Consider the following 14,911-nt stretch of genomic DNA (forward strand, 5'->3'; position numbering starts at 1 on the left):
CCAGATGGACCCATGTCCTTTTGGAGAGTCTACTTCATAGTTGATGTAGAGGCCTGACGACCGCATTGTATTCCTGAAACTGATGTTGAATAATACTGTTATGTCAACGATAATTATATATACATATATAACCTCGGGACATGGAGTAGAGTGCGGGAACGGATTCAATGGAATTGTAATAGATAAGCATGATATAGGGGTGGGAGGGCAGTGGATGGGGGGAGGGGGGTTGTTACTTTGTGAGGGTGAAAAAGGTAACTATTGCATTGTTCGTTACACCTGAAACTAACAATAAAAAAATTAAAAAAAAAAACCTCAAAAAATTCCAAAAAAGACAAGAAAAAAAGTCAAAAGAGAAAGTGAGATAAATAGAAAATGTAAAATAGCAAAGTAGAAATCATTCGAAATATATTAATAATTATAAAAATGTAATCAAAGCAATGCTCCAGTAAAATAACAAAAAACAGTAGTTTAAAAAACAAATAAAACAAAAGTAGCTCTTTACTGTTTACAGGAGAAACGCCTAAAACATAAGGACACAGAAAGCTTAAAAGAATAATAATTAAAAAAAATCCAGGCAGGTGCTAATCAAAAGAAAGCTGGTGTAGCCCTATTATTATGAAGGGAACCAAAATGTTGCCACCCTGAAGCTGACTTTTGGGGTATTTATTTTAAGCTGTTTATTAAGAAGTAAGACTCAGAAACAACCTTTGACCCTCTCCCCCTTTCCTGCCCAAGAAAGTCAGACAGAAACCTGCTTCAGAAAGGAAATATTAGAAAGCTGCCTTAGCTTAACTTGAATTAAGTATAGGAGACTTTATACAGGGGCCTGTTAGCTAGATACCCCAGGACCCATTGTTTCTGGGTTGCCCAGCAAGACATTTCCTGCCATGTATGCTCTGTGCTCCCTCAGGTACCTGTAATTCACCCATTCTTACTTTTGAAATTGAATACCCTGTTCCCCTCTTTCTCTCGTTTGTCCAAAAATGTCTTATATACCCACGGTTGCCTCACTGTCTGGAATTTTCATGCCTATGTGAATTCCCCATATGCGTGTATCAAAACTTTGATTTTTTTCCTGTTAATCTGCTGTGTGTTGTGTGAATTATTTGACCACCCAGAAGAGCTAAGGGGGTAGAGAGATTAATTCCCTGGCCTCCACAATTATTAGACATAATTGTATGGTAAAATGTACTATTGAAAATAAAAGTCACCATATAATGATAACAATTTTGATTCTACCAGATGATGTAAATATTGTAAATATTTGTGATTCTAATAGCCTCACATATACGTAAGGCAAAAATTAACAGAAATTGACAAATCTACTATTAAAATGGAAGATATTTAACATATCTTAGAAATTGATATGCCAACCAAATTAAGAAATCTTAAAATTTAAACAAGACAATTGAAAAACTTGATCTAAGGATATAAATAGAACAATGAACTTAACAAGTGGAAAATATGAATTCTTTTTAAGCACACATAGAACATTTATGAAAATTTACCACTTTGGGGCTCCAAGACAATCTCAACTAATTTCAAAGGATTAGCCTCAAACAGTCCACCTTCTCTCATGATGATAAAATGAGAAATCAATGACAAAAAGATGACCAAAAGTACTCTGTAACTTTGGAAATCTGCAATTCAAACAAGGTTCAAGAGTAAAGCTGTAAGTCATAAGAGAAATCAATAAATAGTACTAAATTATATTTAAAGTACAGCATTAAAAAACTTTCGTGATACAGCTGAAGTGGTAATTACAGGAAATTTATATTTTTTTAAAAGGACTAGGAATTGTCTCCTAATCAATTAAATTAAGAAAAAGGATACTAGAATAAACTTGAAGAAAGTGGGAAATAATGAGAACAAGAACAACAAAAAAGACAAAGAAAATTTATGTATGAGAGACAGGAAAAGCTTAAAATTGGTTCATAGGACACACTGATAAATAAAGCTCTGCCAAGAATGCTGGGATGCTGAGAGTCAGGGGAGGCAGAAGAAACAATGATAATATTAGAAATAAAAAGTTAAAAGGATATTGTAAATAGCTATATGTCAATAAATTTAAACTTAGATAAAATGGGAAAGTAATCTTGAAAAATAACTTGCTAAAACTGATGCAAGAATAAATAGAAATTTATTCTCACAAGAATAAATCTCACAAGAAAACGTCAGGCTCATGAGTTTTTACTGGCAAGTTCTAACTCACAGTTAATAGAAGAAAAGGGAATACTGCCCAACTCATGTTATAAAGCTAGCACAAATCCGATAGTAAAAATAGTCAAGAAAGGAGTGTGAAAAGCCTCATTTTCTCATGAACAAAAATCCTTTTAAAAAATTAGCAAATCAAATCCAGCAATAATTACGTTGTGAGCAAATTGTGCAGGAATGCAAAATTAGAAGACCAATTAATTTACCAGATTAACCAACGAAACAAGAACAATCATATGATTATTGAGGTAGTTGATTTGATATCCATCTCCCTCAGCACCAACCCCTACCCTGAAGTCGGGCCAACAGGGCCTCTCTTTGGATAAAAATGTGTAATGCCTTTCAGAACAGTGCCCTGCTGTGTTAAAGGCAAGATGACACAGAGAAGAGATAGTCAGAATAGTTTATCACAATGTTAATTTGTGTTTCGTCATTGCTGCTTTAGAGGAATGAAAAAAGATACCCACTGTAGTTTTGTACTTTCAATTTTCCCCTCAGGCTCCAAGGGGCACAGTGGGGGCAGGGGAGTTCTTTGAGCTCCCTTGTTTTGGCAGATTTCATTACAGGAATGAAAGGAAAAAGTTGTTTAGGGAAGTTTGAGCTCATTGAGGAGATCGGTCTACAGAAGTAAAAGGAGCGACTATTCTTGCTAGGGGAAATGCAAGCAGCAAAAAAGGAAGGAAGAGTCCCATGATTGGGAAGGACGCTGTGGTTTGTGTCCCAAGTCAAAGGAACTCACCATCCCCTGGCAGTGTCCTAGGGTGGGGGGTGGGGAGTACAAAACAAAGGCTGCTGGCACACCAGGGAGGCCAGGCACAGGCACCAAGACTCCCAGGATCAGCAAAGATGCCAAAGGAGGCAGCAAGCCTGTCTACAGAGTTCTGCACCCACTGTCCAAGATCAGTAAGCTTCCCTGGTTTTTGTGTGACCCAACAGCATCCCCCACCCCTGTACTGACTCACACTGGTTTTCCGTTAGCTGCCGGGGGAGGGGAGCTTGGAGTCAGAGTTAACTTGATTTAAGGAAAAGAAAGTCATGTGACATTTCTGCACACCCAGCTTATAGCCTAGACTCCCTCCCCACTACAAATGCACAGGATATTTGAGCAGAAAAAGTGAGACAGACATACACTGATGACCCAATTGCAGAAGCAAAGCTCTACCTCTCCTCCAGCTCCGGCCACTGCTCGAAGTTGCCTTGGGGATCACTGCTAGTTTCTCCCTTCTGGGCATCCACAGCTGCCTCCTGTCCAGCCCTCGGCGACTCCTTCAGGTCCCTGCACAGGTGGAGGGTTCCATTGGCCATGATGTCCAAAAAGCTGAGGATCTGGAGGCAGCTCTGTATCTTGGGTGGGAATGGGCTGGCAGAGGAAAAGGCCGCACTCAGTAAATCAGCAAATGACCTGGCCTTTGTGCCCTCCCAGGAGTGCACAGGGGCTCCCTCTTCTTCCAGGGCCCCAAAACAGCCCAGCAAGCATAGGTCTTCAGCCAGCTTCTCAAAGAGCCCGTTCCTCTTGAAGAAGTCACCATTGATAGGGTCCTGGTGCAGCGCCGCAGACACAGCACAGAGGGTATGCAGGACCAGGTCCAGGGTCTGGCTGGGAGACACCGCCCCACACGTCTGCAGTGGGGGATCCTGGAGAGACCCTTCCAGGTCAGAGAGCAGGGACAGCAACCCATTGAACCCACTGGATACTCTGAAAGCAGCACGGCCTTTGGGTGTCTCCAGGATCCGAAGTAGAGACTGAAACACCAATGAGATAAAAACAAGTTTAACACTGAACTTTCACACATCCCTGCCAAAGCATGGTGAGGGGCACTCTTCCCTGCTCAATACCATAGGAATAGCCTGCTACCTGAAGGGCGATTCTGAAACATTGGGAGGTTGACACTGTCCCTCTTAATGTTAGTTTTAGGTTGCCCCTTAAAGCCTTCTTTCAAATGACTGGTCTTAAAGAGTATGCTAAGTTAGAGGGTTGATCTACTGCCCTGTATCTTTATTTACATGCATCTCCCTCCAGAAAGCTTTCCCTGACCCCGAGCTCATACTCATCCCAGGCTGAGTGCTCACACAGTCCCCTCTAATTTCCATATCAAAACTCTCATTACACTGTATTGAAGTCACCTGAAAATTGTTTCAGCCCTCCCCCAGACTGGGTGCCATGCAATCAGGCTTACTTGCTGCTGTGGAACTTAGCATATACATAATAAATATTTGCTAAATGAATGGAATGAACCATCTCTTATATTGCAAAGGAGACTCACAGTGAAATCTTTATAAAGCAGCTTATTATTATTTATCTTCCTCTCTGTACAGGTATGGACGGGTACCTCCTTCTAAAATACTTACTGAATACCTAGTGTATACCATGTGTTTTGGAAGGAAGGAACAACTGCATTTAAGAAGTGCTCATTTGGGCCAGCTGAGTGGCTTGTTGGTTAAGAGTTGGCTTGAGAGCGTGAGCTCTGAGCAGTAGGGCCGCTGGTTCGGATCCCACATGGGCCAGTGACACTGCCCTCTACAGCTAAGGTGATGAACAACAGCTCAACCTGGAGCTGGGCTGCCGTGAGTCACCGACGATGGTGTAGGCTGCAGTGAGGCTGCAGGGGGCTGCAGTGAGCTGCCGTAAGCTACCGTGAGCGGCCGGCAGCTGGCGTGAGCTGCCGTGAGCGGCTGTCCAATGGCCGGCAACCGATCTGCCTCAGCTGGGAAGAGTGCAATGATCACAACACCAACTTGGACCAGTGAAGCGACATCCTCCACAACTAGACTGAAGAACAAAAGGACAGCAACTTGTCTGTTCCCCTTCCCCAATTCCCCAATGCTTTCCCCCTCCCCTAATTCCCCCAATAAAATCTTTAAAAAATAAAAAATAAAAGAAGTTCTCATTCTGTGCTAAAGCTTCACACCTAAAAGTGAAGAATGTCTGGATGATTTTTGATAAAGATTAAAAACCTCCAGCTTTTGGTATTTAGTTGTTTACTATTCACAAAAACTGCATGGGACTCCATCTTAGACTCAGGCAACATATGCATATTTCCTAGAGAGTGGCCAGTCCATGTGGTTTCATTAATAGGCTCCAAAGGGAGATTTTAATTGTTTTGTCCTTTCAGATATATAATGTATTAGTGATAAAGGGAAGAAAATTGTCTGGGCAGGCACAATTTAGCCAGTTCCAGGATGCTTGAAAAAAGGTTCAAAGAGAAAAAAATTAATTCCGAATTTGGGAGGTAGGGGGTGATGTTGTATCTTCAATCCATAGTTTAGGATGACAATAGCATGGTGCATGAAAGTTAATGGACAAAGAGAAAACTGGTGAGTCAGATAATAAAAAGGAAGGAAAGGACTAGATTAAAAAAAACTCTGATTAGATAAAGTCAAATAGAAACTCAGTAAAATTACAGGTAACTATGAAGTCACGCACTTTGTGGGAGAAAGGTAATTTTCCAGCTCTATCTCCAAAATGCTGGTAATCCTTACCTAACGCTAACTAGTGTTTATATGAAATAATATAATTTGTGCTCCCAACACCCAAATTTTGTTGTCTAATATTATATGCTGTACATGAAACCTGAACTGCTTGGTGGGCAGCCAATCCTATGTCTGAGTAGGAGAAGAAAATGGGCCAGGACTGAGTGAATGCACACAAGCAAGGACTCTCAAAGATGACAAGAAATGATGACTAAGGAGCTGCTGGAAGGGCTCCCACTGCCCTGTCAATGACATTTTGAGAAATTAAAAAGCAAAACAAGACAAAGATTGTAGGCAGAATCTATGAAAGGTCAAAGTCCACAATTACATTCAAAATGGACAAATAATGACATAGAGTGGGGTAGAAAAATTCATCCTCCCCTATATGGGTCAATGGATCTTTTCCCAGTTATAGAAAAAGAAAATGCATGATTGATGGCGGTTATATCAATGAAACCCATTACAGCTCAGGGGACAAAACTGAATTGTCTATTTGTTCTTTGAAACAATCTCAATATCAGGGCCACCCACTAAGGAGGGATGAAATCAGAGCCGTGGGATATGCTTCAGGAAACGGGCTTTCCAGACTGCCAGAAAGACAGAGGCAAAAACAAAATATTAGGCAATGAGAGCTGCTTCCTCCTGCTGAATGAGGATAGGGCCTAACTACTTCAGAATTTGTCTCAAAACCAGGAAGAGCTGACATTTGTAGACATGTCCTTAAAGAGAAGCATGTTAATTGTTAGAGCAGCTTCTCCAGACTAGTGATGCTCAGTGAATGTGAAGGCTATGATGTGGCAACAACGAGCTTTCCAGACTAGGAATGGCCTTTCTATATGTAGCAGCATCACAGCCACTGCCTGACCCTCCCACCCTCCAGGCGACACTGGGGCCAGGAGACACTACAGACAGATAAGCTGTGTCTATGCTTGCCTTGTGTGAGAAACTCACTCCTAACAATATTATTTCTTAGACAGAGTTGGAAATGCATTCCAACCTCGAAGTGTGTGTGGTGGTGCTTTCTTCCTGCCAACTGGACCATCCACAGAAAAGACTGAACACTGGTGTGTGTTACAGCATGCATTGCATTGTCTGAACCTAACCTCGTGCTTGGTCCCATGACTAGAGTCATGAAAAATAAATCATGAAGACATCAGGAAATCTTATGCTGTAGGAGGTTAAACCATCCAAATTTATGAGTGCTTTCAGTGGCTCCTAAAACCACTAGGAGATTGTTTTAAACAAACGGAATGAATGAAGCTCTTCTGTTTATCACATGACAAAACAAATACTGAAAAGGGAAAAATGATTAAAAAATAAAACTAATCAGATTGTAGGCAATCATCTGTGCACTGGCTAGCCACTAAACATCACCTTCCCTCAAGAAACCACCTTCCAATTGTCCAAGTTGACACCAGATATTGCTCAAAAGGACTCAATCATTCAAAGTGTTGAGAGCAGATATTTTAAAAAGAGAAGCAACCCCGTAATAGTCCTCCTTATGATATGTGTCTCTCAGAGGATCTGTCCCCTGTAATTCCTAGATGACTCTTTTCTCCTCCTGTTGGGAGGGGGGAGAAGAAAGGAATGGCTTTCCTTAATTGTTGCTTTGTTTGATTTATTAAATTCAGAGTCATTATCTAAAATGGAGGTAATCTCATTAGAACTTAGACTGCTCTATTATTTCTTGGGATGGGGTTAATTTCATATTTTCAGAGTCATAAAGTAAAGAGTTCAAAATCCAATTACAAAGGCTTAATTTCATAGCAACTAAAGAGAAACATTTCTATCATAAAGGAAAATAAATAATGCGCTACTTCAGGAAACGATTTGTCAGGAACTGGGGGCCTAGGAGGAGGGTCTCCATTACTGTCATTCAACTTTGCATGATAATGCATCACCTAGGCTGGCGAGTCTGCAGAAGGGAGTAAATTTAATCAGCTAAAGTCAAAGTAATCAGGCTAGGGTTGACACATTTCGAGAAAGGTCAGCGTTAAGCACATTTTCTCCTCCTTAACTCAGTTACCATGTCATCGTCTTTGAGTTAGTATTCCTCCAGCTTGAATCTATAAAATGGATGTCTGCTGCAAAGCGCTAACTACATTAGGACTAACAGGATTTATTTCACATTCTATTATTTGTTATTCCTCATAATTTTCCATGTGTCACACTGGAAGACTGGTGAGGTAATACAATTAAGCTCAGAGTTGAACAGCTAAATGTATATTAGCAAATCAATCTGAATTTGTGCATAACCCAATCATGGTCCCACTGGCTGTGGAGAGGAAATTCATTTGCTTACATTATTCTTTAACTCAGTTATCATTTGCAAGAATTAGGTGGTGAAGTCACATGTGCTTCTATATTGGTATTGGAAATGCCTCTGGATTTTGGAAACAACTGCCCTAAATTGGGCATTTCTGGAAGGATTTTCTCCTCAAGGGCAGCTTGCTGATTCTGCCTCAGGGAAGGGAAGTCAGGGTGACGCCATGATGTGAATGCACTTCAGAGATGGCAAACCTTTATTGGGGGGCTTTAGGGTGTACTACTTTTGAGGTCCCCCCACTCCATGACTTTTTTCTCATCCTACAGCCTGACCCACTTTGCAGACACAGTGCTTCGGGCAGAGTCCACTCTCAATTTCTAAAAAGGGAGAGCCAGCCAGAAAGAGCTAATCTTACATCTTTGTTTCTAAAGCCCCAAGGGGTTCCCAAGATGATTTAGAAGAAATGCAGGTCCCACCATCAGATAGCAAATGTTGGCTCATTGCTCCCGTGACTCAGTGGTGACTGAGCTGGAACAGACTCTTGGGCCCCATCTCTCCCCATCACCCACTGGGGCAGCAACGTGTTGACAGCCCTGGTCCTGGGAGAGCAATGGCAGCTCCAGATACCCTCCTGACCACCCAGTAGGGACTTGGCACCCAGGGAGAAGCCTGCAGATTGAGCACAGGGTATAACTTTGTTAAATAAGCTTACATTGTTTATCCCTGATGCGCTCTCTTGATAGCGTGATTTGGAAATGATATTGAATCTGTAAAACACCATAATGGCTTTACATTGCTAATTCTAGAAACTCAGTCCTATTACCCAAGGGCTGACACTCCAATAACATGCCTCTGGACTATAAAGCAAACAAGATGAACTCTCCATGAGCAAAGCAGAGCACTCTTTTCTATGACGAACACAGAAACACTCATACTCTCCAAGCAAAGTAAAACCAAAACTTTCCTCTCTGTGGATCTTTTGATTTTCAATATGAAAATGTCAGAAACAGATGGGGATTCCAATTATTCACCTAGTAAAGAACCAAAGTCCTGACTGCCTCGGCCCATGCCTTCCCTGTTCCTTATCACAATAACGCACATGCGAATCAAGCTGAACACAGACATATGGAGAAAAATGTAACAAACAGGATGGTGAAGAGGAACGATCACTAGATTTTAAGTTACTAGTCTTAGGTTTAAAATCAAATTCACCATTTAACATTAGAAGCTCTCCAGACTTGTCTCTGCTGGAACATTAAGACTGGACCGCATGAAGCTAGGGTTTTTCCCATCTGTAAATTGTCATAAATTCTTGGTATCTCTCCTCCTTACTCTCTCTTTTACATGTCCCATCAATCCCTTTACTTCACATAATCATGGGACTCTAGTGTCTTTCAAAAGACATTTAACTTTTCTTTTTTGTTTCATATAAATCACCTTCATTGATTTTTTTTGGTCCTATAATTAAATCACCATTTCAATTCTTGTCATCTGTAAAATACATGATAGTTATGTGTATAATGTCATTTTTTGATGAGCTTCTCATGATGCTTTGGCCACGCCAAGCACTGCAGGTTTAGACCACATGATGACAGCAACACAGCTACATCAGTGTTTGGCATTGGCTCTGCAGAGAGATAGAGTAGGGAAAATAAACTGAACACCATTCTCTAAGTGTTAAAATGGTTTTGTACTGAGATAGTCATGGCTAAATAAGGTTGATGGTTCAATTTTGGAAATCAGAGCAACTCTGTATGTTTTTAAACTCACCAGTTTTCAAGTGTGGTATGTTAATGACACGAGTGTGCATTTTAAATGGGATTGTGTTGCACAAATATGTGAGAGGTCCCAAAATCAGCTTCCTGGGAAATATTTGAATTTACATCTGCTCTTCTCTGAAATAGCATGTAAAAAAAGAAAGGAAATTTTTCAAAGGCATAAACCCACAAAGACAAAAGGTATGAAAAGGCAGGAGCCACAACAAAACTGTGAAATCTATACGGCAGAAGGAGTGGTGGCAATGATATGTATTATCATCTTTAACTGATTTAAGACAATTTGATGATTACTAAAAATATTACAAAAATAAAAACATGTACTCATCTTTGCTGCCCAACAGTGACACCCTAGATTTACTTCTCCCTGACACCCATTGTTCTTGTGCTTTTGACTGCCCTTTGCTTCCTTTGCCCAGCTCAAACATTCTCTGTGCACCTCCCTCAAACATGGAAGGCAGTTCCCAGCTGGAGAGGGCTGTATCTCCTCCAATGGTGTGTCCCAGGCATTCTGCATCGGGCCTGGTAATTGCGAGATGCTCACTGAATGCTGGCCATGTAAACGAGGCAGCTGTGTGGGCACCACTTCCATAGTGTACAGGGTGGCTGAGAACTAGCTGCCCAGGCAGGGGTGCATTTCCTGACACCCCTTGTATCCAAGAGGAGCCCTGTTCAAAGTTTTGCCCAGTGAAAATGGGGCAGAAGCTAACACATGCCAGTTCTAGGCCTGAGCAAGGATGCTTTGTGCAATTCTCCCTGTTCTCCATTCCTTTGTCTGCTGGCTGGATTGGACGCCCAGGGGACAGCTGTCCCTGAATGATACCCCTCCCCAGTCACTGACTGGACTATACATAAGAAAGAAACTTCCAATGTGTCAGGCTATTGGGGTTGTGGGGTTTTATTTGTTGTTGCAGCAGTGCCCAACTAAATGAATGAATGCATGGCCCAAGGTCGATCACCTGCTACATGTCCATGGGAAAGCCCATCACAAAGAGGATTTGACATCACCTTCAGGAGATCCAGTTTCAGGTTCAGCTCCCCTTGAGTGGAAGAGCACAAAGCACCCACGATGATGCTCATGTACTCCTCGGTGTTGATGACTGAGAGGTGCTCCAAGACGCTGAGTGAGGCTCCCCGGTAGCACTCATCATCCAGAAAGATCTTGATGAAGGGCACCATGCCATGGTCTTTCAGAACAACTGCAGATCAGACAGACAGCATGGGGCTAGAGTGATGGGCCTCAGTACTTAGTTTCAATTATGAGCAAAGCTTTGCCTTACAATATCCAAGTCTGTCTGCTACAGCTTTATGTGTCTCTTCTGCCCATTAGAAAGTTTTTCAAAATTCATACACACTTTTAAAATGACAAGAGGGAAAGAGAAACTGTGGAGATAAGAATTAAAAAGAAAAACTCCTTTCTTCTCCAGTGAGAATTGTTTTTGAGAAAAAAAATTAATAATTCCCTAATCCAGGGCCATTCTCTCTTTTCTCTGCTGAAATTCTCAGTGAAAGCAAACCAGAATTAAAGTTAAGAACATATTTAATTCCTAGGTAGTTTCTTGGGACTGGTAGGGAGAGGATTAAATAAATTTGGCTGGTGGTATGTTTTTGTTTAAAAGCAATCCTAAGAATTTCTCCCCCAGAATTGATATTTGGAGTAATCACGTGTGGAATGCGAATGAGGAAGTAAGTGCATCATTCAAATGGCATGATGTGGATTTGACTAGCCAGTTCCACAAAGCAGGAGTGCTCCAGTTACGGGCCGCTGCTCCCTGCATGGAAATCACCTTGAAGGTCTGTTTAAAAGCAGATTCCTGAGCTCTCAGTTGGCCTGCTAATTAATCTCTGAGAGTGAGCCTGGGAATGTGCATTTTAACCTGCACGTCCAGGAGTCTTTTATAGTCTAACATTAGAGACCCTCTGCCGTAAGAAATAATCACTCCCATGTGGTGTAGTTGATCTATGAGGGCCTCAGATAAGACTCCCCAAAGAGCCATACCCACTGATGTCACTTTGTTGATGCATCTGCTTCATAGTATAATATATATGTAGGCATACTTTACGCACATATGTTTTTAAAAACATGGAAGCTAAAAATTTTTTTGGATGGATGGAGCTGCTATGTCCATCATAGGCTGAAAGAACATCGAATTAACTCTCTTATAAATAACCAGCTTTCTTTGTTTGTATTCTACAATTTAGTTTTTTTTTAAAGAATACAATCAGTAAGAGCAGATCAGAGAGTGTTCCCGCGCCTCGCTCCCCGCGCCCCGCCACCCACGCCCCGCCACCCACGCCTCGCGGCAGGCCTAGAAAGCAGCAAGAAGAGCATGAGGGTTTGCAGTCTGAGGCAGAAGCCTCGGGCTGGGCGAGTGGGGGAAGAAAAAGAGAGGAGACCTGCGTGCAGGAGCATGGTCTGCACCCACTGCTGCAGAGGCCCGCGACCCCAGGAGACAGAGCAGAGAGCATTGCAGCACGAGGTCGGGCTCCGGAGCTCTGCAGCGACCAGACTCTGAGGCAGAAACCTCAAACCAGGGAAGCAAGACACATGGAGACGCAGCCCACACCCGCAGCTGCAGAGACGCAGGACCCCAGGAGGCAACGGAGAGCGTTGCAGCGCCAGAGTGGGCTCAGTCCCTGTGCCCCTGAGGTCCCTCCCGGAAGACAGCAGGAGCTCAGCTGGATTGTCTGAGGCAAAATCCTCAGCTCAAAATGGCGATGGGACTTTTTTTTTCTTTTTTCTTGGACAGAAAGCAAAAACAACTGCATAGATAAGAACCCACCCCATCCTCCCTCAGAAACCTTGGCCCCCACCATGCCAGAGACTTAAACTGACCCCTGAATGGAGAAGTAGGGTCAGATTACAGAGGTGCTCCTACCCCCAAGCAGTTGAGAAACTCCGCATGAGAAGAGGCTGAGGAGTGTGCGCCTATCTACCTGCCCCCACCTCTCCTGCAAGGCTTGGGAGGCAGGGCAATCTCAGCTGCTCAGTCACTCACAGCCACCCCACCCCCCAACCCCACCCAGGTGGCTTTTAGCAGCTCTGAAATCTCATACCCACCACAGCCTCCTGCTGAAAGAGTGCTAGAAGATGCACATCGAGCTTTTTGGCTACACAGCATTCAGCGTGCCTCGGGGCAGGTGAAAGCAGAAACAGCACTGACTTTGTAAAAACTACCAATCACACCTTATAACCCCACTCATCTATAATAGACCTGCATTGCCAAGGTCACTCTAGGCTCCAGGTGGCCGGCTCTACCCGCACAAGACACAGAGAAGATTTTGTATAGCAGAGGACAGGGAGAGCTTGGTAGACTTTAACCAAGACTGGCACTGCTTGTTTTTGTTTGTTTGTTTGTTTGTTTGTTTGTTTGTTTGATTTGGCGTGTTTTTTGTTGTTGTTTTGGGTTTTTTGATGTTTTGGGGGCTTTTTTTTGGTTGCTTATTTTGATTGTTTTTGTATATTTCTATTTCATTATTATAATTTTTAGTTTTTAATATAGGCATATATATAGGTGAATATATGTGCATATATATGTCCATATATATGGGTGTGTAGACATATATATTTTTTTCTTTCTTTCCTTCTTTCTTTTCTACCTTCTCTCCCTTCTTTTCTTCTTTCCTTTCACTGCTCTACTTTCCCTCCCTCCTTCCATTTTTTTGCAATTTTTTTGAATGTTGCTATTTTGTCTCTCATTTATTCTATTTTTTATTTTGTTTTATTTTATTTTGTTTTGTTTTTTGTTCTTTGGTTTTTCTGTTGTTTTGTTTTTGTTTGTTTGTTTCTTCTTTTGTATGGTCGATATTTCTGTACATGTTGAGGGTAGGTTGTTGGTTGTTTTTTACGTGTGAGAGTATCTAGTTTCCTTTGGTGACTATTGTGGTTGCACTTGATGATCTGTTTTGGCCTAAAATCACTCGGCAGTAGGGCTTAGCCAAAGAGGCACAAGAATCATCACAGCCAGAGGCCAACTTTAGATAAAACCCAGAGCATTATGGAGTCTGACCTACAAGAGTCACACCTAAAGGGAAATCGCTACAGGCACAAGATCCCATAGGGGCCAAGCCTCATCAGAGGGGTCAACCCTCACAAAGCAGCTCATAAACTATGGACACATCTAATCCTCACAGTTAGTTCAGCTTGGGAGTCAATCCCACCTACTGACAAGTCAAAAGCAATCAAAGCTCAACTTCAATGGGAGAAGACACACAACCCAAGGAACACCTCTGGTACACATGCACAGAATAGGGAGACTGAGTAATTCAAATATAAAGGACACATACCACATGAGTCCACCCAGAAAAGACTGAGAGACCTAGGGGATCAACCTATTACATCAAAGCAAGCACAAAGAGTAAGCCAGAATGGGGAAACAAAACAAACACATCCCAAATAAAAGAACAGAAGAAATCTCCTGAATCTAAAGGAAATAGAGGTAAACAACCAATTGGAGACAGAGTTCAGAACACTGATTACTAGAATGTTCAAGGAAATTAATGAGAATATAAAGAAGGATACAGAAATCATGAAAAACAACCAGCTAGAACTAAACAATACAATTACTGAATTAAATAACAAACTCGATGGAATTACTAGCAGATTGGATGAAGCTGAGGATTGAATCAGTGACTTAGAAGACAAGACAGCAGAGATCACCCAAGTGGAACAACAAAAAGAAAGAAGAATAAAAAGCATTGAAAATAGTTTAAGAGAGCTGGGCGATAACATCAAGTGCAACAATATGTGCATCATAGGAATACCAGAAGGAGAAGAGAGGGACCAATGGATCAAGAACATATTTAAAATAACAATGTCTGAAAACTTCCCTAACCTGGCAAAGGAAATTGACATTCAAGCCCAGAAAGTGCAGAGAGCTCCAACCAAGATGATCCCAAACAGGCCCACACCAAGACACATTATAGTGAAAACGGCAAGGGTTAAAGACAAAGACAGAATCCTAAAAGTAGCAAGGGACAGGCAGCAAGTTACTTACAAGGGCACCCCCATAAGAGTATCAGCCACTTTTCTACAGAAACTTGGCAGACCAGAAGGGAGTGGCAGGAGGTTTTCAAAGTGATGAAAAACAAAGGCCTACAACCTAGATTGCTTTATCCAGCAAGGTTATCATTTAAAATTGAAGGAGAGATAAAGAGCTTCCCAGAAAAGAATAAGCTAAAG

The 14,911-nt window shown here is 41.9% G+C and overlaps 1 protein-coding gene across 3 annotated transcripts in view; it reads right to left on the reverse strand.

Moving 5' to 3' along the window:
- The window catches only part of WDFY4 (WDFY family member 4), a 323,059-nt gene that overhangs the window by 256,277 nt on the left and 51,871 nt on the right, over window positions 1–14,911 (reverse strand). For all 3 annotated transcript variants that reach the window (XM_019655081.1, XM_019655082.1, XM_019655080.1), the window contains exons 11-12: window positions 10,738–10,928; window positions 3,380–3,960 (exon numbers count right to left, since the gene is read on the reverse strand). In XM_019655081.1, the coding sequence (XP_019510626.1) occupies window positions 3,380–3,960; window positions 10,738–10,928 (772 nt within the window). The remainder of the gene's footprint in view (window positions 1–3,379; window positions 3,961–10,737; window positions 10,929–14,911) is intronic.

This window comes from Hipposideros armiger, unplaced genomic scaffold, assembly GCF_001890085.2.
Source record: "Hipposideros armiger isolate ML-2016 unplaced genomic scaffold, ASM189008v1 scaffold_235, whole genome shotgun sequence".
Classification (NCBI taxonomy): Eukaryota; Metazoa; Chordata; class Mammalia; order Chiroptera; family Hipposideridae; genus Hipposideros; species Hipposideros armiger.